Source organism: Scyliorhinus torazame, chromosome 14 (assembly GCF_047496885.1).
Source record: "Scyliorhinus torazame isolate Kashiwa2021f chromosome 14, sScyTor2.1, whole genome shotgun sequence".
NCBI lineage: Eukaryota > Metazoa > Chordata > Chondrichthyes > Carcharhiniformes > Scyliorhinidae > Scyliorhinus > Scyliorhinus torazame.
Genome location: NC_092720.1, coordinates 94,045,403 through 94,070,391, shown reverse-complemented (window position 1 = coordinate 94,070,391; position 24,989 = coordinate 94,045,403). Strand labels below are relative to the sequence as shown.

At 50.1% G+C, this 24,989-nt stretch overlaps 1 protein-coding gene across 1 annotated transcript in view; it reads left to right on the top strand.

Annotated features, from left to right (window-relative positions):
• Positions 1–24,989, top strand: part of rsrc1 (arginine/serine-rich coiled-coil 1) — a 662,008-nt gene that overhangs the window by 300,947 nt on the left and 336,072 nt on the right. The window contains exon 7 of the mRNA XM_072474499.1: positions 9,086–9,130. Coding sequence (XP_072330600.1) covers positions 9,086–9,130 — 45 coding nt within the window. The remainder of the gene's footprint in view (positions 1–9,085; positions 9,131–24,989) is intronic.

Genomic DNA, 24,989 nt, shown 5'->3' with positions numbered 1-24,989 from the left:
TTATTGAAAATTTTTGGTCAACCAACACAGTACATTGTGCATCCTTTACACAATATTATAACAACACAAATAACAATGACCTATTTTATAAACAAAAAATGAATAAATAATAAATAACAAAAATGAATAACTAACCCTGATTGGCAACTGCCTTATCACAAGTAACACTCTCCAAAAATATAATTTAACAGTCCAATATATAATTATCTGTCGCAACGACCTATACATATTATACAGTATATATTAACAACCCTGAGAGTCCTTCTGGTTCCTCCTCCTCCCCCCCCCTCCCCCCCGATCCTGGGCTGCTGCTGCTGCCTTCTTTTTTCCATTCCATCTATCTTTCTGCGAGGTGTTCGACGAACGGTTGCCACCGCCTGGTGAATCCTTGAGCCGACCCCCTTAGAACGTACTTAATCCGCTCTAGCTTTATAAACCCTGCCATGTCATTTATCCAGGTCTCCACCCCCGGGGGCTTGGCTTCTTTCCACATTAACAATATCCTGCGCCGGGCTACTAGGGACACAAAGGCCAAAACATCGGCCTCTCTCGCCTCCTGCACTCCCGGCTCTTGTGCAACCCCAAATATAGCCAACCCCCAGCTTGGTTCGACCCGGACCCCCACTACTTTTGAAAGCACCTTTGTCACCCCCATCCAAAACCCCTGTAGTGCCGGGCATGACCAAAACATATGGGTATGATTCGCTGGGCTTCTCGAGCACCTCGCACACCTATCCTCCCCCCCAAAAAATTTACTGAGCCGTGCTCCAGTCATATGCGCCCTGTGTAATACCTTAAACTGAATCAGGCTTAGCCTGGCGCACGAGGACGACGAGTTTACCCTGCTTAGGGCATCTGTCCACAGCCCCTCCTCGATCTCCTCCCCCAGCTCTTCTTCCCATTTCCCTTTTAGTTCATCTACCATAGTCTCCCCTTCGTCCCTCATTTCCCTACATATATATATATCTGACACCTTACCATCCCCCACCCATGTCTTTGAGATCACTCTGTCCTGCACCTCTTGTGTCGGGAGCTGCGGGAATTCCCTCACCTGTTGCCTCGCAAAAGCCCTCAGTTTCATATACCTGAATGCATTCCCTTGGGGCAACCCATATTTCTCGGTCAGCGCTCCCAGACTCGCGAACTTCCCATCCACAAACAGATCTTTCAGTTGCGTTATTCCTGCTCTTTCCCACATTCCATATCCCCCATCCATTCCCCCCGGGGCAAACCTATGGTTGTTTCTTATCGGGGACCCCCCCAAGGCTCCAGTCTTTCCCCTATGCCGTCTCCACTGTCCCCAAATCTTCAATGTAGCCACCACCACCGGGCTTGTGGTGTAGTTCCTCGGTGAGAACGGCAATGGGGCTGTCACCATAGCCTGGAGGCTAGTCCCCCTACAGGACGCCCTCTCTAATCTCTTCCACGCCGCTCCCTCCTCCTCTCCCATCCACTTACTCACCATTGAAATATTAGCGGCCCAATAATACTCACTTAGGCTCGGTAGTGCCAGCCCCCCCCTATCCCTGCTACGCTGTAAGAATCCCTTCCTCACTCTCGGGGTCTTCCCGGCCCACACAAAACCCATGATGCTCTTTTCAATCCTTTTAAAAAAAAGCCTTTGTGATCACCACCGGGAGGCACTGAAACACAAAGAGGAATCTCGGGAGGACCACCATCTTAACCGCCTGCACCCTCCCTGCCAGTGACAGGGATACCATATCCCATCTCTTGAAATCCTCCTCCATTTGTTCCACCAACCGCGTTAAATTTAACCTATGCAATGTGCCCCAATTCTTGGCTATCTGGATCCCCAGGTAACGAAAGTCCCTTGTTACCTTCCTCAACGGTAGGTCCTCTATTTCTCTACTCTGCTCCCCTGGATGCACCACAAACAACTCACTTTTCCCCATGTTCAATTTATACCCTGAAAACTCCCCAAGTATCCGCATTATTTCTGGCATCCCCTCCGCCGGGTCTGCCACGTATAGTAGCAAATCGTCCGCATACAAAGATACCCGGTGTTCTTCTCCTCCTCTAAGTACTCCCCTCCACTTCTTGGAACCCCTCAACGCTATCGCCAGGGGCTCAATCGCCAGTGCAAACAATAATGGGGACAGAGGGCATCCCTGCCTTGTCCCTCTATGGAGCCGAAAATATGCAGATCCCCGTCCATTCGTGACCACGCTCGCCATCGGAGCCCTATACAACAGCTGCACCCATCTAACATACCCCTTTCCAAAACCAAATCTCCTCAACACCTCCCACAAATAATCCCACTCCACTCTATCAAATGCTTTCTCGGCATCCATCGCCACTAATATCTCTGTTTCCCCCTCTGGTGGGGCCATCATCATTACCCCTAACAGCCTCCGTATATTCGTGTTCAGCTGTCTCCCCTTCACAAACCCAGTTTGGTCCTCGTGGACCACCCCCGGGACACATTCCTCTATTCTCATTGCCATTACCTTGGCCAGGATCTTGGCATCTACATTTAGGAGGGAAATAGGTCTATAGGACCCGCATTGTAGCGGGTCCTTTTCCTTCTTTAAGAGAAGCGATATCGTTGCTTCAGACATAGTCGGGGGCAGTTGTCCCCTTTCCTTTGCCTCATTAAAGGTCCTCGTTAATACCGGGGCTTTCTTGTTCTTTTTTAACCATCTGATCAAAAATCGTTTCTGATAATTGCACTTCAACTTCATCTTCACTCCATGATTTCTCCTTTTGTCTTAACCTGTGACTTTGCGACCTTGTTACTACACAATCCGGAAAAAACCCAGGATATTCGTCCTTTAACACTTCAGCAGCCCCCCCGACCCGGCTGATCACATGGAACGTGAGAGGCCTGAATGGGCCGGTCAAGAGGGCCCGTGTGTTTTCGCACTTAAAGGGGCTAAAGGCAGACGTAGCCATGCTACAAGAAAAGTACCTGAAGATCGTGGATCAAACCAGGCTGAGGAAAGGATGGGTGGGGCAGGTTTTCCACTCAGGGCTGGATGCGAAGAACAGGGGAGTCGCAATTTTGGTGAGCAAGCGGGTGACATTTGAGGCGGATAAAGGGGGTCGATATGTTATGGTGAGTGGCAGGTTGCAGGGGGCCCGGGTGGTGCTAGTGAATGTGTATGCTCCGAACTGGGACGCTGCAGGGTTCATGAAGTGGATGTTGATTAGGATTCCGGATCTGGAGTCATGCAGTTTGGTAATGGGGGGGACTTTAACGCGGTCCTGGACCCGGCACTGGATCGGTCTAGGTCGAGATCGGGTAAGAGGCCGGCAGCGGCCAAGGTCCTGAGGGGGTTCATGGACCAGATGGGGGGAGTGGATCCGTGGAGATTTGCCAGGCCAAGGGCAAAGGAGTTTTCCTTCTTGTCCGATGTGCACAAGGCATACCCGCGGATTGATTTTTTCGTGGTAAGTAGGGCGCTAATCCCGAGAGTGGAGGGGGTGGAGTATTCGGCCATTGCGATCTCGGATCATGCCCTGCACTGGGAGGAGTTGGGGCTGGGGGAGGAGAGAGGCCAACGCCGTCTGTGGAGAATGGACGTGGGACTACTGGCCGACGAGGACGTCTGTGGGCGGGTTCGGATGTGTATCCAAAGCTATGTGGCGACCAACGATACTGGGGAGGTTTTGGTGAGTGTGGTCTGGGAGGCGCTGAAGGCAGTTGTCAGAGGGGAACTAATTTCAGTCAGGGCCCACAGAGAGATGAGGGATAGAATGGAGAGGGCGAGATTGGTGGGGGAGATACTTAGGGTGGACAGGAGGTACGCGGAATCCCCTGAGGAGGGGTTGTTGAAGGAGCGCCGGAGCCTCCAGGTGGAGTTTGACTTGCTTACCACGGGGAAGGCTGAGGCTCAGTTGAGGAAGGTACAAGGAGCGGTGTACGAGTATGGGGAGAAGGCAAGTAGGATGCTGGCGCATCAGCTGCGGAAGAGAGAGGCGGCCAGGGAGATTGGGGGAATTAGAGATAGGTGGGTAATACGGTGCTGAGCTCGGCAAGGATTAACGAGGTCTTCAAGGACTTTTATGGCAAATTGTACAAGTCAGAACCCCCAGAGGGGGAGGGAGGGGGGATGAGGCAGTTCCTGGACCAACTGAGGTTTCCACAGGTGGAGGAGGGGTGAGTAGAGGGATTGGGGCCCCGATTGAGATGGAGGAACTGGTTAAGGGGTTAGGGGGTATGCAGGCGGGCAAGGCCCCGGGACCGGATGGGTATCCCGTAGAGTTTTATAGGAAATTCTCGGAGCTGCTGGGTCCGCTGTTGTTGAGGACTTTCAATGAGGCTAAGGAAAAGGGAACCTTTCCCCCGACGATGTCGCAGGCTCTGATCTCGCTTATCCTCACGCGAGATAAGGATCTGTTGCAATGTTGCTTCTATAGGCCGATTTCGCTCCTTAATGTGGATGCCAAGCTGTTGGCCAAGATTTGGCCATTAGGATTGAGGACTGTGTCCCGGAGGTGATCAATGGGGATCAAACGGGGTTTGTGAAGGGCAGGCAGTTGAATACGAATGTGCGGAGGCTCCTGAATGTGATCATGATGCCCTCGGAAGAGGGGGGATGCAGAAGTGGTAGCGGCAATGGACGCGTAGAAAGCCTTCGATCGGGTGGAGCGGGAGTACTGGTGGGAAGTGTTAGGCAGATTTGGGTTTGGAGAGGAATAATAGGGTGGGTTAAATTGTTGTAGCAGGCCCCGGTAGCGAGTGTGTCGACGAACCGGCTGCGGTCGGGGTACTTTAGATTACATCGAGGGACGAGGCAGGGGTGCCCCCTGTCCCCCCCCTGCTGTTTGCCCTGGCGATCGAGCCGCTGGCCATGGCATTGAGGGAGTCTAGAAACTGGGGGGAGGGTTGGTTCGGGAGGGGGTGGAGGAGCATCGTGTTTCACTGTGCAGATGACCTGCTCCTGTACATTGCGGATCTGGTGGAGGGGATGGGGGAGATCTTGCAGATTTTTAGGAATTTTGGAGACTTTTCGGGGTATGAGCTGAATGTTGGCAAAAGCGTGCTTTTTGTGATACATGCGAGGGGCCAGGAAAAGAGACTGGGAAAGCTACCGCTTAAGATGGTGGAGAGGAGCTTTCGCTACTTGGGCATTCAGGTGGCTAAGAGCTGAGGGGTCCTGCACAAGCTCAATTTAGCGCGGCTGGTGGATCAGATAGAGGAGGACTTTAAGAGATCGGACATGCTGCCGCTTTCCCTGGCGGGCAGAGTGCAGTCCGTAAAGATGACGGTCCTCCCCAGGCTCTTGTTCGTCTTCCAGTGCCTTCCCATTCTCATCCCCAAGTCCTTTTTCAAGCGGGTAAATTATATTATTACGGGAGTTGTGTGGGCAGACAGGACCCCGCGTGTTAAGAGACTGTTCTTGGAGCGCAGTCGGGGTTTTTGGGGGGGGGGGGTGGCGCGGCCGAACCTTTGCAGCTATTACTGGGCAGCGAATATATCCATGATTCGGAAATGGGTAATGGAGGGAGAGGGGGCGGCATGGGAAACGGTTGGAAGCGGCGTCTTGTAAAGATACTAGCTTGGGGGCACTGATAACGGCACCGTTGCCGGTTCTGCCGACACGGTATATCACGAGCCCGGTGGTGGCGGCGACATTGAGGATCTGGGGGCAGTGGAAACAGCACAAGGGGGAGGCAAGGGCTTTAGTCTGGGCCCCGATACGGAACAACCACAGGTTCGTTCCAGGTAGAATAGACGGGGGGTTTCTAAGTTGGCACAGGGCGGGTATCAAAAGGACGGGGGACTTGTTCATTGATGGGACTTTTGCTAGTCTGAGGGCGCTGGAGGAGAAATTTGGGCTACCCCTGTGGTACATGCAGGTTCGGGCGTTCGTGAAAAGCAGGTGGGGGAATTCCCGCTGCTGCCTGCCCGGAGGATACAGGACAGCGTGGTCTCGGGCGTTTGGGTAGGGGATGGCAAGGTGTCGGAAATATATCAGGAGCTGCAGGAGGCGGAGCAGGCCTAGGTGGAGGAGCTGAAGGGCAAGTGGGAGGAGGAGCTGGGTGAGGAGCTGGATGAGGGCCTGTGGGCTAATGCCCTGGGCAGGGTCAAATCCTCCTCATCTTGCGCCAGGCTTAGTCTGATTCAGTTTAAGGTGGTTCACCGGACGCATATAACAGTGGCAAGTATGAGTAAGTTCTTTGGGGTGGAGGACAGGTGCGTGAGGTGCTCAGGGAGCCCAGCAAATCATGTCCATATGTTCTGGGCATGCCCGGCACTTACAGGATTTTGGAAAGGCTTCGCAAAGGCTATGTCCAAGGTCTTGGATACTCGGGTAAAACCGAGCTGGGGGATAGCGATATTTGGGGTATCAGACGATCCGGGAGTGCAGGAGTCGAAAGAGGCCGGAGTTCTGGCTTTTGCCTCCTTGGTAGCCCGGAGAAGGCTCTTGTTAATGTGGAGGGAAGCGAAACCCCGAAGCGTCGAGGCTTGGGTCAGTGACGTGGCGGGATTTCTCAGGTTGGAAAGGATAAGGTTTGCCTTGCGAGGGTCCTTGCAGGGGTTCTCCAGGCAGTGTCAACCGTTCCTTGACTTTCTCGCGGAAAGTTAGGTGGAGGTCAGCAGCAGCAAACCAGAGGGGAGGGGGAGGTGATGGATGGTGGGTGGTTTGGGCGGTGGATGGATTTTGTTTGTAAAGGGCAGATACCCCACCTTGTTTTGTTAAATTGTTAAATGGTTAAGTTGTTTTCTGTTTTATTGCTATGTTTTCTTTTTGTTGTTTTTCTTTTTGTAGTGGTTTGTAAAAATTATTGAAAAATTTTGAATAAATCAAATATTTAAAAAAAGAAGCAATTATGTGGGTCTGCGGTGGGTTCGAATGGTTCAATTTTGGCGCAGGCATCTCTCAATTGGGTGATGGTTAGTGGGGTGGTGTAAACGAAATTGGGCTCCTCGCGATCCTGTGATGTGTGCTGTTTGGTGACTGGATTCATGGTGCTGCCTATGCAGTTGGTGGTGCGGGTGCCTTCCTTTTTGGGGCCTTCGGGGGCTCTATTCTGATTTTCTGTATCCTCCACATATCTAAGGGCGGTTTCATTTAGTTCTTCCAACTGGGGCCATTCTCCTGATTTAAATTTGGTCCAAAGGTATCTCTGAAGCCGTTTTGCACTGACAGCAGTGACTGCAATTTCTCTATTTGTCGTCTACATTTCGCGTGATCTTCTATACTCTGTCTTTGTTCAGTTGCGGAACTATGGAGCGATCGTAAAGCTGCCTTCAAATCTGCGCATTGTTTCTTTAGCTGTTCTATCTGCTGTTCCGTCTCTTCTCGTACCAAAATTGCGCGCTGTGTATCTTGGTATGCCTTATCGTACTGGGTTTGAAAGCTGCTACAGTGAACTACACAAGATTGGTGTGCCCGTTTGACATCAGCCATCTCTTTATCTTTAGCTGCCAACTGTTCCCGGAGTTGCCCAATAATTTTCTCACATTCACTAAAGTTTCCCTCATTCTTCTCCTCTTTCTCAACTAGCTGTCTGCGGAGCGTCCTCACGACCTCCTCTGTGATTCGCAATTGTGCCAAACAGGACACGATTGCCATCGGCTTATGAACTTTCACTGCATTCTTTTTATGTACCTCGGTTAGGTTGTCCCACCGGGTTTGTCCTATGCTTCCTGGACCTGACTCATCATCGGACCAAAGGGGCCATCCTTTCCCCTTCAAATACTTTCTCAATTCCTCTTCCCATATGGGGCACTGCTCTGCTCTACTGGTCGCTGCGACCTCGGGTTCCTGGCGGGTTCATTAGGCATTCCATTGCCTTTGCTGCCATTGCTTCTATTAACTCTTTTCCTACCGTTAATTTGGGACAGGGGGAATAAGGCGGCGATTCGAACAGCGGGTATGGCCTAGGCTATTTTCTGGTTCACAATACTTGCCATAGTTTCACGCAACAAAATCTAACGAGTTTACTTTATTTCCCTGTTAGTACGCATGCAAGTTAATACACACTTCCGAATCTTGGAGATTTGTTCGATACGGGCCTTACACATGTGGTTTCTTTCACTTTTCTCAATTGGGTTTCAGATGCAAAGTTTTGTGGGTTCTCTCGGAGTGACAAAATCACTTCTAAGTCGAGTCCCAACAGGGTCGCCAATAATGTTGCCAATTTGCACCGGAGATGCCAATGATGTTGCTCTTTTTAACTGGATACTGATATGACGGTGATTAATGATATTGCTTTTCAGAGTCGCCAGGTATCAAATGATACCACCACAAGGTTTTACCGGATATCGATCAAAAACCCAACAACCAGTTAGTTAGTTCAAAAGTTCAATGATAATTTATTTACACACAAGAATTACTTCGACATGCAACATAAAACACTACAAGTTAAATTACACCGAACACTAAAACAACCTGTACTTAACTTCAGGAACCCGGCTCTATGCAGAGGAACAAGGCCTTTTTCGGATCTTGCGTGGCTGGGTCTGGAGAAGTGACTTTGTTTCTGCTGGGCTCATCCGTCTGGTAGCGATCGTTGGCCTTGAACTTGTCTTCTGGTCGTAGTGCTGCACTTGGTTTTAGGCGTAGGTCAGGGCCAAGAGAGACCGAGCACCGGGGCCAAGAGAGACTGAACACATGGCAGTGTCTCTCTTTATCCTTCTGGGGTTTCGGGCTCTTTTGGGCGGTCCTTAGCTTTGGACCCAATAATTCGGCAGGCTTCGATTACTGCCTTCGATTTTGGCCAATAAAGGGGTGGGTGCCTTGATGGCGGGGCGTGTCCTGAGCGATCATTGACCTTGGCTTTTTGGGCTCCCTGAGCAAAGGAGTGGCGCCATTGAGTCTGTTTCTGTTACTGTTACCTGAGTACAGATCTTTCGTTCTGGGGAAATGGCCATTAGAATGCAAAGTAGCTGGGGGTTTTGATAGCGTCTAGTTATCTGAGTTGCCAATATACATAAGTTCTGAGCGTCTGAGTCCTGGATTGACCATATTTCCCATGGTCCTTTGCAGGTGGCCATATTTCCCGGGATCCTTTGTAAGTGGCCATCCCAGATGGCTACAGTATGTTCCATTCAGAAATGTGCAGAATAGAAACATTTTTAGAAATAATGACTCGATCTCTTGTCGTGTTGCAGAATGTCAGCAAGTATAGTCTTCAGCAGAAATGGGGGGAGAGAAAGGTGAGTTGTCCAGAATACTGAAGTTCAATCCCTGTTTTGAATTCCTACATTCTATCCTTTCTTATATTGAAACTTGTAGTTAAATCAAAAAAACAATGCCAAGGTAGGAAGCAGAATGATAGCATTGATGGCACTGAAGGACTTTCTTTGAAGTCAAGGCTGAAGAAGTGGAAGATGGATACATTTGCAGAATGGGTGTTGAATTGACAAATTCATTTCCATGTAGGAAAGTGTGAGGTGGTGCATGAAGAATGAGGAGGACAGACAGTGATGGATAATAAGAGTCTAATGAAGTTAGAGGAGCAAAGGTATTCAGGGATACAGATACACTAATCGCAAAAAGTAGTGATGTCGATTAACAAGATCCATAACAAAGCAAACCAAACATTCTGGTTCACTTCTCATGGTATTGAATTGATGAGCAGGAAAATGATGTTAAACTTGGAGAAGTTTGGTTAGACCAGTACAGTGCACAGTTCTGGTTTCCACATTATAGAACGGATATGGTGGCTTCGTAAAAGGTGCGAAATGATTCATAATGATGATACCAGAACTGGAAGGTATTCGTTTCTATATTGTTGATTCAACATAGCTCAATGCAACCATTGGGGCGGAGAGCGTAATTGCAGTGCGAGAAGCTTACAGAGGCAGTTTCCACTATAAATGCGAACATACAAATTTATAATTGGAAATTGGTGTATTGCCCATAGAGGTAAGATTTTCAATGCATTCCAATTGATCTCCAAGTGTACACTGTGAATGACGTGCAGTTAGAGGAAAGTGGATGATTGAATCCAAGTAATTCATTCTCCAATTTAAACTCGTAGACTCTATTTTTGTGCTGCCATCACAAACTGCTTTGCCCACTTATATGGTGGAAACTGTCCAGTTAGCATGGCTCTACTTGGGAGGGTGTAATTGCAACCTGACATGTTATTTGGAGATAATTTCCGTTACCAATATGGGCATTGAATTTATTGTGGAATATACCTGTGCCATTCTATTACCTGTGTGTTGTCTTTGTGTTGCTGTTTCTCTTTATCTTGCTTCCTTAGTTCTGTCGGTGTCTCTAAATAATTTTAAAAGGAAATTGGGCAGATACTTGCAGCTGAGGAAGTCACGCTGTGACCAACAAAAAGCGGGAATATAGGATGAAACAAGGCTGCACGTAAGAATGAGGAAATTAAGGTAATTAATATCAGCAGAAGAAAAGTACTGGAGATATTTAAGGGACTAAAATCCAGCAAGTCTCCAAGACCTGATGGCCTATATCCTGTAGTTCAAAAAGAGATAGCCGCAGAGACAGCTGGCTATGATTTTCCAAAATTCCCTAGATTCTGAAATGGTCTAAGTAGATTGTAAGTTAGCACATATAACATCACCAGACAAGAAAGGAGGGAGCGAGAAAAGAGGAAACTACAGGTCAGTTAGCCTGTCATCAGTGAATGGGGAAGTGCTGGAATCTATTAAATAAGTCTTAATGCATTTAGAAATGAGTGCATAGTATGATTAGAAGAAATCAGCATGCTTTTACAAAAGGAAATCTTGTTCGACAAAATCTGAGCGTTTCTGAAGATGCATCTAGTAAGGTAGATAAAGGAGAACCAGTAGATATGGTATGCTTGGATTCCAAAAGGCATTCAATAAGGTGCCACACAAAAGGTTAATACACCAAATAAGAGCTCTTGTGGTTGGGGTTGATGTGTTAGCGTGGACAGAATATTGGCTAATGAATAAGAAGCAGAGAGTTAGGATAAATAGGCCATTTTCAAGTTGGGAGGCTGTGGTGAGTGGCTCACCACAAGGATCTGTGCTGGATCGCAACTATTAACTTAGATGAAGAGATTAGAAGTATGAACTTAAGCAATCTGACAAAAGAAAGCTATTGAAATGCAAGCTATGTGGAGTACAGAGAGAGAGGTTGTAAAGAGATGTAGACAGGTTAAATGAGTGGGCAGCAAGGGGCGAATGGAGTATAATGTGGGTAAGTGTGATATAAGAATAAAAAAGAACATTTTTATAAATGGCATGAAACTTGTAAGTGTTGATGTTCAAAGAAAACCTGGATGTACCCACGACGAATGCAAGAAATTAGATGCCAATACAGCAAGCAATTAAGATATTGGCATGGTGATCTTTATTGCAAAGAGTTTGGAGGAGAAAAAAATAAACAAATATTGCTACAGCTGCAAAGGACTTTGATGACATCATACCAGATATACTGTGCGCAATTCTAGTTTCCATATTTAAGGAATGATATACTTGCATTGCAGCAGAAAAATTAAGGGTTACTACATTGGCCGTTGGATGAAAGTGTTGAGCTATGACAGAGTAAATTGGGTCCATATCCTTGGGAATGTAGAAGAATGAGAAGTGAACCCATTGAAACATACAAGATTCTGAAGGGGCTTGACAGGATAGGTGCTGAGAGGTTGTTTCCCCTGGCTGGGGATTCTAGAATTGGGGATAAGATTTCAGGGTCACGGGTCGATCATTTAACACTGAGATGAGGAGAAATTTCTTTACACAAAGGATGAATCTTTGGCATTCTCTTTACCAGATAGTTGTTGATGCACCATCTCACTCAGATTTTTGGACACTCAGGGAATCAAGAGGTACGGGGAGCAGGTGTGCAAGTGAAGTTGAATGTCAGGATTAGCCATGATATTGAATGGCCAAGCAGGCTTTTTGGGTCAAATGGTCTCTTCTATTCCTATTTCTTATGTTCTTATATAGATCAAAGAAATAAGACTATAAAGATGCCAAAAAAGATGAGCAAGCCTGAAGATTTGGAGGATTTGTGAATTCAGCAAAAGAAGACCAAGAAACTGATAAGAAAAGAGAAATTTAAAGTAGATTCGCAAGAAACATAAAAACAGATGGTTAGAATTTATGTAGGTATTTAAGTAGGAAGAGTGGAATCAAAGTAAAAGTGAGCACATTGGAGGCAGCGAGAGACAAACTTATAATGGGAATTAGGAGACCAGCAAGCTATTAAACAAGCATATCTGTCTTCATCGTAAAGATACAAGAAACATTCTGGAAATAATGGAGAACAAAGGATCCAGTGAGAATAAGAAAGTTAAAAAAATCAGTATCGGGACTTCCGGGTGCGGCAATGCGGAGCTGAGCCGCACGATTCGGCAGCTCCCACTACCACGGACTTTCGGGCTCGCTAGAAGAGCCCCAACGGGATTTTTTTTAAAAATTATCCCGTGGAAGGTAAGAGGGAGGTCCCCCTCCAACTTGCATGAAACGGACTCGAAGCGCAATGGCCACAAAAGTGGCATTGAAGCAATGGGAAAAAACGGGGAAAAAAGAAAAAGTGGCAGCGGCCAGAGACAAAGGTGAGCTGCAGGAGCTGGAGCAGTGGGAAGGACCGGGGAAGAAAGATAGAATGGTGGCGGCCAGAGACAAGGGTGAGCTGCAGGAGCTGGAGCAGCGGGAAGGACCGGGGAAGAAAGATAGAATGGCGGCGGCCAGAGACAAAGTGAAGATGCAGGAGTTTATTAGGCACTGCTTCGAGGAGCATCGCGAGGAGATGCGTAAGGAAACGCTGGCGCCTATGCTTTCGGCAATCGAAGGACTAGGGATCACCCAGATGGCCCACGAGGTTCAGATCCAGGAGGTACAAAAAAGAGTTGGTCAGAACGAGGACGAGATCTCGGGCCTGATGGCGAGAGTGGAGCAGAGCGAGGTGCTGCACAGGAGGTGGGCGGGAAGACTTGAAGACCTGGAGAACAGGTCGAGGAGAAAGAATCTGCGGATCCTGGGTCTCCCTGAAGGAGCGGAGGGGGCCGATGCCGGGGCATACGCGAGCACGATGCTCGGGGCAATGATGGGCAAGGAGGCCCCTTCGAGGCCACTGGAGTTGGACGGGGCACACCGGCTGCTGGCGAGGAGGCTCCGGGCAAATGAGCCGCCAAGAGCGATGGTGGTGAGGTTCCACCGGTTCACGGACAGAGAGTGGGTTCTGAAATGGGCCAAGAAGGAGCGGAGCAGCAAGTGGGACAATGCAGAGATCCGAATATACCCGGACTGGAGCACGGAGGTTGCAAAGCGGAGAGCGGGTTTCAACCGGGCCAAAGCGGTGTTGCGCCGGAAAGAAGTGAAAATCGGAATGCTGCAGCCGGCGCTATGTGGGTCACATACAAGGGCCAACACTACTACTTTGATACGCCTGAAGAGGCGTGGACATTTATACAAATTGAAAAGTTGGACTCTAACTGAGGGTTTGTGAGGGTGGGGGGGATATTTGAGGTTTGATGTGTGATGGTTGTTGTATATAGGGGGTCAATCACAATCACGCGCAGGAAATGTTACATGGGCTGGGGGAGAGAGACAAGGAGCTGCGCCAGAGGGGGAGGAACGGGCTTTGGAAAGCGCGGGGTTTGGTTTTTCCCGCGCGCGGGACGAAAGGTGGGAGGGGGAACTCCCACACGGGGAGGTCAAAGGGATAGCGGGGGTAGCCGGGGTCAGCTGACTTGCGGGAGTGACTTGGGGGGAGCAAAAAAGCTAGACAGGGGTCTGGGGGGGGGTTGCTGCTGCACTGGCCGAAAGGGAATGGGATATAGAAGAGGTGGTCGGGACGGGGGTCCCGTCTGGGGGACTGGAGCGTGAGGGAGGCATGGACACGGGACTGGCCCAGAAAAGGAGATGGCTAGTCGGCGGGTTGGGGGGGGGGGGGGGGGGGGGGTGTGAGAGCCCCTCCAATCCGGTTGATAACGTGGAACGTGAGGGGGCTGAATGGGCCGGTGAATAGGGCTCGAGTGTTCGCGCACTTAAAGGGACTGAAGGCGGACATGATCATGCTCCAAGAGACTCACCTGAAGGTGGCGGACCAGGTCAGGTTAAGAAAGGGATGGGTAGGACAGGTATTCCACTCGGGACTGGACGCGAAGAATAGAGGGGTGGTAATATTAGTGGGAAAGCGGGTGTCATTTGAGGCCAAGACTATTGAGGTGGACAATGGAGGGCGATATGTAATGATGAGCGGTAGGCTGCAGGGGACGTGGGTGGTGTTGGTAAACGTGTACGCCCCGAACTGGGATGATGCAGGATTCATGAAGCGCATGTTGGGGCGCATTCCGGACTTGGAGAAAGGAGGCCTGATAATGGGAGGGGACTTCAATACAGTGTTGGACCCAGCACTGGACCGCTCCAAATCAAGGACTGGAAAGAGGCCGGCGGCGGCCATGCTACTTAGGGGGTTTATGGATCAGATGGGGGGAGTGGACCCATGGCGGTTTGCAAGGCCGCAGGCCAGGGAATTTTCTTTCTTTTCCCATGTACACAAAGCCTACTCCCGGATAGATTTTTTTGTTCTGGGCAGGGCGCTCATCCCGAGGGTGGAGGGGACAGAGTATTCGGCCATAGCCGTTTCGGACCATGCCCCGCACTGGGTGGAACTGGAGCTGGGAGAGGTGAGGGACCAACGCCCGCTGTGGCGGCTGGATGTGGGACTGCTGGCGGACGAGGGGGTGTGTGGGAAGGTGAGGGGGTGTATCGAAAGGTACCTGGAGGCCAACGACAACGGGGAGGTGCGAGTAGGGGTGGTATGGGAGGCGTTGAAGGCGGTGGTCAGGGGAGAGCTAATCTCCATTAGGGCTCACAGGGAGAAGACAGAGGGCATGGAAAGGGAGCGGTTAGTGGGGGAGATTTTGAGAGTGGACAGGAGATACGCAGCGGCCCCGGAGGAAAGATTACTTGAGGAAAGACGACGGCTCCAGACGGAGTTTGACCTGTTGACCACAGGGAAGGCGTAGACACAGTGGAGGAAAGCGCAGGGGGCGACCTATGAGTATGGGGAAAAGGCTAGTCGGATGCTGGCACACCAGCTCCGTAAAAGGATGGCAGCGAGGGAAATAGGCGGAGTCAAAGATGGAATGGGAGCCACGGCTCTGAGTGCGACGATAAGGCCTTCTATGAAGAGCTGTACAGATTCCAGCCCCCAGCGGGGGAAGAGGGTATGAGACGATTCCTAGACCAGCTGAGATTCCCGAGGGTGGAGGAGCAAGAAGTGGCTGGTCTGGGGGCACCAATTGGGTTGGAGGAGCTGAGCAAGGGTTTGGGGAGCATGCAGGCGGGGAAGGCCCCGGGGTGGGACGGGTTCCCGGTGGAATTCTACAGGAAGTACGTAGACCTGTTGGCCCCGCTATTAGTGAGGACCTTTAACAAGGCAAGAGAGGAGGGGACCCTACCTCCAACAATGTCGGAAGCGACAATTTCTTTGATCCTAAAGCGGGACAAGGACCCACTGCGATGTGGATCGTACAGGCCGATCTCGCTCCTTAATGTGGATGCAAAGTTGCTGGCAAAAGTGCTGGCCACGAGGATCGAGGACTGTGTCCCGGGGGTGATTCATGAGGACCAGACAGGATTTGTAAAGGGTAGGCAGCTAAACACCAATGTGCGGTGGCTCTTAAACGTGATAATGATGCCATCGGTGGAGGGAGAAGCGGAGATAGTGGCAGCTATGGACCTGGAGAAGGCCTTTGACCGAGTAGAGTGGGAATACCTCTGGGAGGTGCTGCGTAGGTTTGGGTTCGGGGGAGGGTTTATCAGTTGGGTTAAGCTCCTTTACAGAGCCCCGGTGGCGAGTGTAGTGACGAACCGGCGGAGGTCGGAGTACTTTCGGCTGTACCAAGGGACGAGGCAGGGCTGCCCCCTGTCCCCCCTGTTGTTCGCATTGGCGATCAAACCATTGGCCATGTCATTGAGGGAGTCTAACAAATGGAGGGGGGTAGTCCGAGGGGGAGAAGAGCATCGAGTGTCGCTATATGCGGATGACTTGTTGCTGTACGTGGCGGATCCAATGGAGGGGATGGTGGAGGTCATGCAGACTCTAAGGGAGTTTGGGGAGTTTTCGGGCTATAAGCTCAATGTAGGGAAGAGTGAGCTCTTTGTATTACAGGCGGGGGACCAAGAAAGAGGGATAGGGGACCTACCGCTGAGGAGGGTGGAGGGGAGCTTTCGGTATCTGGGGATCCAGATAGCCAGGAGCTGAGGGGCCCTACATAAACTAAATCTGATGAGGTTGGTGGAGCAAATGGAGAAGGATTTTAAAAGATGGGACATGAAACCTCTCTCGCTGGCGGGTAGAGTGCAATCGGTCAAAATGTTGTTCCGTCCGAGGCTTTTGTTTGTGTTTCAGTTCCTTCCCATCGTGATCACTAAGGCCTTTTTTAAGAGAGTAGGCAGGAGTATTATGGGGTTTGTGTGGGCGACTAAGACCCCGAGGGTAAGGAGAGGGTTCCTGGAACGCAGTAGGGACCGAGGAGGGTTGGCGCTGCCAAACCTGGGGAGCTACTACTGGGCAGCAAATGTGTCGATGATCCGCAAGTGGGTTATGGAGGGAGAGGGGATGGCATGGAAGAGGATGGAGATGGCGTCCTGCAAAGGAACGAGTCTGGGGGCGTTGGTGACGGCACCGCTGCTGCTCTCGCCGACAAAGTATACCACGGGCCCGGTGATGGCGGCAACGCTGAGGATCTGGGGCCAGTGGAGACGGCACAGGGGTGCAATGGGAGCATCGGTGTGGTCCCCGATCAGGGGTAACCATCGGTTTAACCCGGGGAAGATGGACGGGGGGGTTCCAGAGCTGGCATTGGGCGGGGATCAGAAGAATGGGGGACCTGTTCATTGACGGAACGTTTGCGAGCCTAGGGGCACTGGAGGAGAAGTTTGAGTTACCCCCGGGAAATGCCTTTAGATATATGCAGGTGAGGGCTTTTGTAAGGCGACAGGTGAGGGAATTCCTGTTGCTCCCGGCACAAGAAATTCAAGACAGGGTGATCTCGAGCGCATGGGTTGGGTGTCGGAAATACACCAGGATATGAAAGAAGAAGGGGAAGCGCTGGTAGAAGAGTAAATGGGAGGAGGAGCTGGGGGAGGAGATCGAGGAAGGTCTGTGGGCGGATGCCCTAGGTAGGGTTAATTCCTCCTCCTCATGTGCCAGGCTCAGCCTGATACAATTTAAGGTGGTTCACAGAGCTCACCTGACGGTGGCGAGGTTGAGCAGGTTCTTTGGAGTAGAGGACAGATGTGGAAGGTGCTCAGGGAGCCCGGCGAACCATGTCCATATGTTTTGGTCATGCCCGGCACTGGAGGAGTTCTGGAGAGGAGTGGCGGGAGCAATATCTCAGCTGGTGAAAGTCCGGGTCAAGCCAAGCTGGGGGCCAGAAATATTCGGAGTAGTGGACGAACCGGGAGTGCAGGGAGCGAAAGAGGCCGGCATTCTGGCCTTTGCGTCCCGAGTAGCCCGGCGAAGGATCTTGCTAATGTGGAAGGAGGTGAAGCCCCCCAGCGTGGAGGCCTGGATAAACGATATGGCTGGGTTCATAAAGTTGGAGAGGATTAAGTTTGCCTTGAGGGGGTCTGCGCAGGGGTTCTACAGGCGGTGGCAACTGTTCCTAGACTATCTCGCGGAGCGTTAGAGGAAGGTCGGTCAGCAGCAGCAGCAACCTGGGGGGGGGGGGGGGGGGAGAGAGAGGGGAGAGGGGGAAGTCCGGGGGGGAGGGGGAGCTGCCTGGGGGGTGGATGAGCAATAGATAACATGAAGAGTCGGCGAAACTGGCACGTACGGGAGTGAGCCAGTGTACAAAGCTATGTAAATATACTGTTTTGCCATGTATATATCTTGCTCCGCGCGATTTCTCGTTTCTTTTTTTTGTTACGGGGGGGGGGGTTATTGTTTGTGGGAATTAGTACTGGAGGAATTAATGGTATTGTGGCCTTGATAACTGGACCTGATGACCTGCATCTGAAGGTTTCAAAATAGGTTACTGTAGGAATAGTGGTTGCATTGATTTAGATCTTCCAGAATTTCCTATTCCAGAATGGTTCTCGCGGTTTGGGAAATAGCAAATGTAACCCCACTTTTGAAGAAAAGAGAAAGAGAAAACATGGGACTGTTGGCCAGTTTAACATCAGTTGCAGACGAGCTGATAGAATCTACAGGAAGTATAGTCCAGGGTATCTGATTAAACAGAATCAACAAGGGTTTTTGAATGGGAAATTGTGTTCAGTGGCTCTATTAGCGTTTTAATGGATGCAACTAATGCGTTGGATAATGGGGAGGCAATGGTGCTGTGGTATTGTCGCTGAACTAGTAATCCAGAGACTAGTAATGCTCTGGGGGCCCGGGTTCGATTCCCACACGGCAGATGGTGACATTTGAATTCAATTAAAAAATGGGATTAAAAGTCCAATGATGATCATGAAACCATTGTTGATTGTCTGAAAAACTCATCTGGTTCACTCATGTCCTTCAGGGAAAGGAATCTGCCATCCTTACCTGGTCTGGCCTGCATGTGACTCCAGATCCACAGCAATGTGAGCTTTGGAAAAGAGTCATCCAGACTCGAAATGTTAGCTCTGTTCTCTCTCTACGATGCTGTCAGATCTGCTGAGATTGTCCAGCATTTTCTCTTTTTGTTTCAGATTCTAGCATCTGAAGTAATTTACTTTTCTCCACAGCAATGTAGCTGACTCTTAAAATGCCCTCAGGAATGGGCAATAAATGTTGGCCCAGCCAGCGACACCCCATCCCCATATCCTAAGAACAAATAAATATAATGCATTTGGATTTTCAAAACAGGTGCCACACAACATTCGGATTCTGTGATAATCTACTCACATGGATTGAGGGTTGGTTACTGGACTGACAAACAGAGGAGGAATAAAGGTGACTTTTTGGTTTGGTAGGCTGTAACCAGAGAGATACTGCAAGGAGCAGTACTTGGGCCGTAGCTATTTATAATTATATTAATGACTTATGAGTGGACTGAATGTGACATATCCAAGCTTGCTGCTGATATTAAGTTGGGTCGGATCAAAAGGCTGCACGGTGACCTCATGGGCCTCACGGCGCCGAGGACCCAGGTTCGATCCTGGCCCTGGGTCATTGTCCGTGTGGAGTTTGCACATTCTCCCCGTGTGTGCCTGGGTCTCATAGGACATTCAGAGGGTGATGACAACTTCTCAGAGGAAGTCACTCCCTCTGAGGTTGAACAGCTACAGAACTCATGCAAACCATGTACCAGCCAGATACTTGCATTCACTGGGTGGTAAGGTAGATAGTTGAGGTTTTACTTGAGGACTAGCACATCACAAGAGAGCAAGAACAGCTGACAGAGACCGGGCCAACAGTGGAGATTCCCTCTGGAGGTATTTTCTGTACTGACCTGGAGGAGGGCGTAGAAGGATGGGTGAGTAAATTTGCAGATGACACTAAAGTCGGTGGAGATGTGGACAGTGCGGAAGGATGTTACAGAGGGACATACATAAGCTGCAGCGCTGGGCTGAGAGGTGGCAAATGGAGTTTAATGCAGAAAAGTGAGGTGATTCATTTTGGAAGGAATAACAGGAAGACAGAGTACTGGGCTAATGGTAAGATTCTTGGCAGTGTGGATGAGCAGAGAGATCTTGGTGTCCATGTACATAGATCCCTGAAAGTTGCCACCCAGGTTGAGAGGGTTGTTAAGAAGGCGTACGGTGTGTTAACTTTTATTGGTAGAGGGATTGAGTTTCGGAGCCACGAGGTCATGTTGCAGCTGTACAAAACTCTGGTGCGGCCGCATTTGGAGTATTGCGTGCAACTCTGGTCACCGCATTATAGGAAGGATGTGGAAGCATTGGAAAGTGTGCAGAGGAGATTTACCAGAATGTTGCCTGGTATGGAGGGAAGATCTTATGAGGAAAGGCTGAGGGACTTGAGGTTGTTTTCGTTAGAGAGAAGAAGGTTAAGAGGTGACTTAATTGAGGCATACAAGATGATCCGAGGATTGGATAGGGTGGACAGTGAGAGCCTTTTTCCTCGGATGGTGATGTCTAGCACGAGGGGACATAGCTTTAAATTGAGGGGAGATAGATATAAGACAGATGTCAGAGGTAGGTTCTTTACTCAGAGAGTAGTAAGGGCGTGGAATGCCCTGCCTGCAACAGTAGTGGACTCGCCAGCACTAAGGGCATTCAAATGGTCTTTGGATAGACACATGGACGATAAGGGAATAGTGTAGATGGGCTTTAGGGTGGTTTCACAGGTCGGCGCCTGTGGGCATCGAGGGCCGAAGGGCCTGTACTGCGCTGTTATATTCTATGTTCTTATGACTGTTATAGCAGTTGCCTGGAAATCTTGTGCACACCTACATGAAGACCTTTTTATGAGTACTGACAAGCTGTATACTGATGGGGTGGGAATTCTTGCTGTTGATGAGTATTACTGGATATCATAGAATCCCCACTGTGCCAAAGGAGACCATTTTGCCCTTCGAGTCTGTACCGACTCTGCTAAAGAGCACCCTATCTGGGCCCTTTCCCCCACCCTACCCCCGTAACCTCATAACCCCACATAACGTTTGGACACTAAGGGACTAAGGGGCAATTTACAATGTCCTAGCCTGCACATCTTTGGACTGTGGGAGGAAACCGAAGCACCCGGAGGAAACCCACACACAGACGGGGAGAATGTGCAAACTCCACACCGTCACCGAGGTCAGAATTGAACCTGTGTCCCTGGCGTTGTGAGACAGCAGTGCCTACTACTCTGCCACCCTCTTTGGGAGAACTGGGGTGTGTCTTAATGGTCACATGCATACTTCTATGGGAAGCCACCCAGAACTGCAATCCCAAATATCTCTTGACTCTGACCAGTGTCAGATGCCACCCCTGACAAAGAAACTGTCAGTCGACTATCCTATCCATTTGTGGGCTGCCAACTTGAAGATCCTTCAAATTTCTTTGGCAGTAACTTGGAAGCATGTAAAGGAAAAGTATTTGAGTACAGTATTGACTTTGACATCCATTGGTGATGCATGCGTCTGCTTGACAGCCAGTCATCTTCCAGCAGGGAGCAACTGCCTGCCACCACTTGACACAATACTCTGCAATACCAGACACTGGCATTCCAGCATGTGAAGGAAGCAACTGTTTGAACTTTCATTACTTACAGGGGTATTTCTCCATCATGTTTTGTTTTTGCCTTGCTTTCACAGGCAAGTTCCAGGAAGCCTCGGATCCCATGGAAGTACAATTTAGTTGTAAAATATGCTAATATTGCTGTAATTGAATAATTAATAGATTGAATTTGCAACTCAGTTCACACACAAAAGTTAAACATGAAAGTCAGTGGATTAGAGCCACCCTTATGACATGCTGTCAATTTCCCCAGTTTTAACTCCCAACTCTGCCCTCTCCCATATGTTGAAGTTTAACTTTCAGAGTTATCTGTGTGGAGAATCAGGAACGTCAACATGTACCTAAAATTTCACCGTGGTGCTTAATAAAAGTGCATCATTGCATTGTGCTGTGTGTCTTCTGAGAAAAAAAGCAAAATGCTATCGCGACTGGGAATTTGAAATACAAACAGAAAATTCTGGCAATACTTAGCAGGTTTGACAGCATCTATGGAGAACTTACAGAAGAACATAAGAGCTAAGAGCCCCTTGAGCCTACTCTGCCATTCAGTACCGTCATGGCTGATCTCATCTCGCCCTCATCTCCACCTTCCTTCTCACTCTCCATAACCCTTCATCCCACTATTGATTAAAAATCTATCTATCTACTCAAATTTGTTTAGTGTTCTGGCGTCGACAACACTCTGGGGTAGAAAATTCCACAATTCACCACCCTTTGAGGGAAATAATTCCTCCTCATTTCTGTTTTCAATCTGCCACCCCTTAACCTAAAACTATGGCCTCTTGTTCTGGAACATCCAACAAGGGGAAACATCCGCTTTACGCCAACCCTGTTAATCCCCTTCAGCATATTACATACCTCAATTAGATCTCCTTTCATTCTTCTAGATCCTGCGAGTATCGGACTAAATTGCTCGATCTCTCTTCATAAGAAAAGTCCCTCATCCCTTGAATCAATCTGCAGAACTTTCTCTGAACCGTCTCTAATGCATTTACATCCTTCCACGAGTAAGGGGACCAAAACTGCCGACCAGATGCGGTCTCATTAATACTGCATACAGTTGCAACAGTACTTCCCTACTTTTCTACTCTATTCCATTAGCATTGAATGGCAAAATTCCATTTGCCTTCCTTATTACCTGCTGCACCTGCATACTAAGTTTTGGTGATGCATGCACAAGGACACCCAGATCCCTCTGCACCAAAGCATTTTGAAGTTTCTCTTCATTTGCATAATAAGTTATCTTTTTGTTCCTCCAGCCAAAATGGATAACGTCACATTTGTCCAGTTAAATTCCATCGGCCAAATTTTGGCTCACTCGCCTAACCTACTACCCACATCCATTTGTAAATTTATTATTTCCTCATTACAACTTGCTTTCCCACTTATTTTAGCGTTGTCTGCAAATGTGGCTACAGTACATTCTATCCCTGCATCCAAGTCATTAATATTGATTGTAAGTCATTGAAGTCCGGAGACCGAACCCTGTGGCACACCGCTAGAGAGCCTGCTGACCAGAAAAAGACCTATTTATCCTCACTCCCTGCTTTCTGAGAGAGAAACACAGTTAATGTTTCAGGTTATTTCAGTCAACATTCTGATGAAAGGTTATTGACTTGAAACATTGAGCAGAATTCTCTCATTTTAAGATGAAGTGCCATGCTGTGAGATGGATTTCCAGGAACATTCCGAAGCCGGAAGATGGGCCCCCTTCAGGAGACCTAATCTGGAAGGTCCACCTGCTGATACATCCTGACCCACTGCTGTGGTTTTCCTAGGTCCAATGATGCAGGTGACCTCCATCCTGAACACCGGAGACAGCCCCAGGCATTGTTTAGATGAACCCCAACATCTAAATGTCCCATTGTTCCAAACATGTTTCACGCCAGCGTGTTTTCCTGCCGGAAGTGTGGAGAATCTGGCATGGCGGCATCCCATCACTGGTATGCAAATGAGGTTCACATCGTCCTCCGACAGGTTTTCCGTCCTGCCATGCAGGCACCAGTGGAAGATTCCATTGTAAAATTCACACCGGCGTGAAACCAATTTCTGGGTCCCCATCACGGCCGGCAACTCTATTCAACGTTAATTGGTCCATTTATCGAGGCCTCACGGGCTTCTCGCCACAAATGAAGGCTCGCCAGCTAATTCGCCGGGACCAGGTTCGCCACCCCCCGCTGACAAGTTCGAGCAGCACTTAAGCTGCACTTGCTCAGCCAACCCCAGCCAGCTCACAACAATGGCGCCCAGGAGACCAGCCCCAGGATTCGGGGAAGCAGATCTAGAGAGCCTGTCGAGGCCAGGAGGGATGGCCTGTTCTTCTGAGGGTCCAGAGCTCGGGGAATGTGACTAGGAGGACTGGCCTCCAGTGCAGGAAGAAGGTCAATGATCTACAGTGGGCAGCACGAGTGAGTAGGCACCACCACTCTCCCCCGAGACCTCTTCTCTCCCCCCTGCCCCACCCCAAAGGAGCGGCTACCCCCCTCTACCTTCAACCCCCCCCAACCCTTCCTCCACCCCCCTTCAAGTCCCCATCCCTCCTTTACACCCTCCGACAACTGTGAAACACGCGTGTGACCAACGAAGCTCTCTCTGTGTCTCCTCAGGAAAAGCTCTCCACAATTGCCAGGAGAGGGCCCAGACTGGCTGTGGTATGCCAGACATCAGCACCTTCACCACCTTTGAGGACCGTGCCCTGGAGGTGACTGGTGTGGCTGAGGACAGGGCGGTCGCCCACGTGCAGGCTGACGGATAAGGAACCACTGGGCCCCACCCAGAGGACCTGACTGACCCATCCCTCCCACTGACCACATGTCCATTCTCCGTCAGGTCCTCCAGCCGACGGCTCCGGCACTTCCCGGGTGGGACCCTTTCCAGCCGACTATCAGAGGAGAGCACCGAGGATGCCATCATAATAATCACATCACAGCTGTCATCCCCACCCTTCACCAGCGCAGATATTCGCACCTTGGAGGGACATGTTAGTGGTCAGGCTTCTGGGATACAATCTGGTGAGCGCCACAGTGCTGCTGATGTACATCAGGTGGAGGCAGGAACCCTCTGGCGAGACAGCAGTTGGAGGTTTGCTGGATCTCAGGACCCAGCTGGGTCCCAGCCTGATGCTGAGCCTGTGGAAGAAGTAATTCCAGAGCTAATGGGAGATGTTAGGGTGCGGCCGGGAAATTCAGAGAGAGGTGTCAGCGACACTCCAACAGACCCAAAGCGGCTTGGAGGAGCACCAGAGACTACGGACACGGGAGATGTCTCCAGCACTGCGTGGCCCCGTGGCCAACACTGCTAGGGTGGCGACCACATTGGAGAGCCTGGTGCACGATGTCGGTGTCCAAGGTGTCGCACAGTCGGTGGCATCCATAGCTGAGGATCTCGACAGACCATCCGCCTCGCTGGGGAATGTGACCCAGTACCAGGCTGACCTTGATGAGGTTCTGCGGAACATGTCCTGCTCTTAGATGGGAATGGCCGAGGCGCTGCGGAGCTTGTCCCACTCACAGATGGGCATTGTCGAGGCGCTGCAGAGCATGCCTCAGTTACTGAGGAGCATCATTGAGAGCGTCGACGCGATGGTGCGGACTACGGGGAACTGCCAGGGCTGGCAGAGCCAGATGATTCAGGGGAAGCCGGGGCTCGGACCAGCTGCCCCTCTGTCCCAAGGTGATCTCAGGGCCCTTTGAACAGCGGGAGGGAAGAGGGGGCACTGGGTGCCAAGCTGGAGCCGTCCCATGGAGTGGTGACGGTGGCCACCAGCACCCCCGAGTTCCACCCTCTGATGAGGCTGCTTCTCATAGCCAGCACATGGGACAGGGCGGCACAGCTGTGCATGTGCTGCCAACAAGTGAGCCGGGGTCCTCCAGCCTCAGAACCCCCAGCCTCAGAACCCCCAGAGGGCGCCCGCCAGGGACATCGAAGGCCATGGGACGTGGTA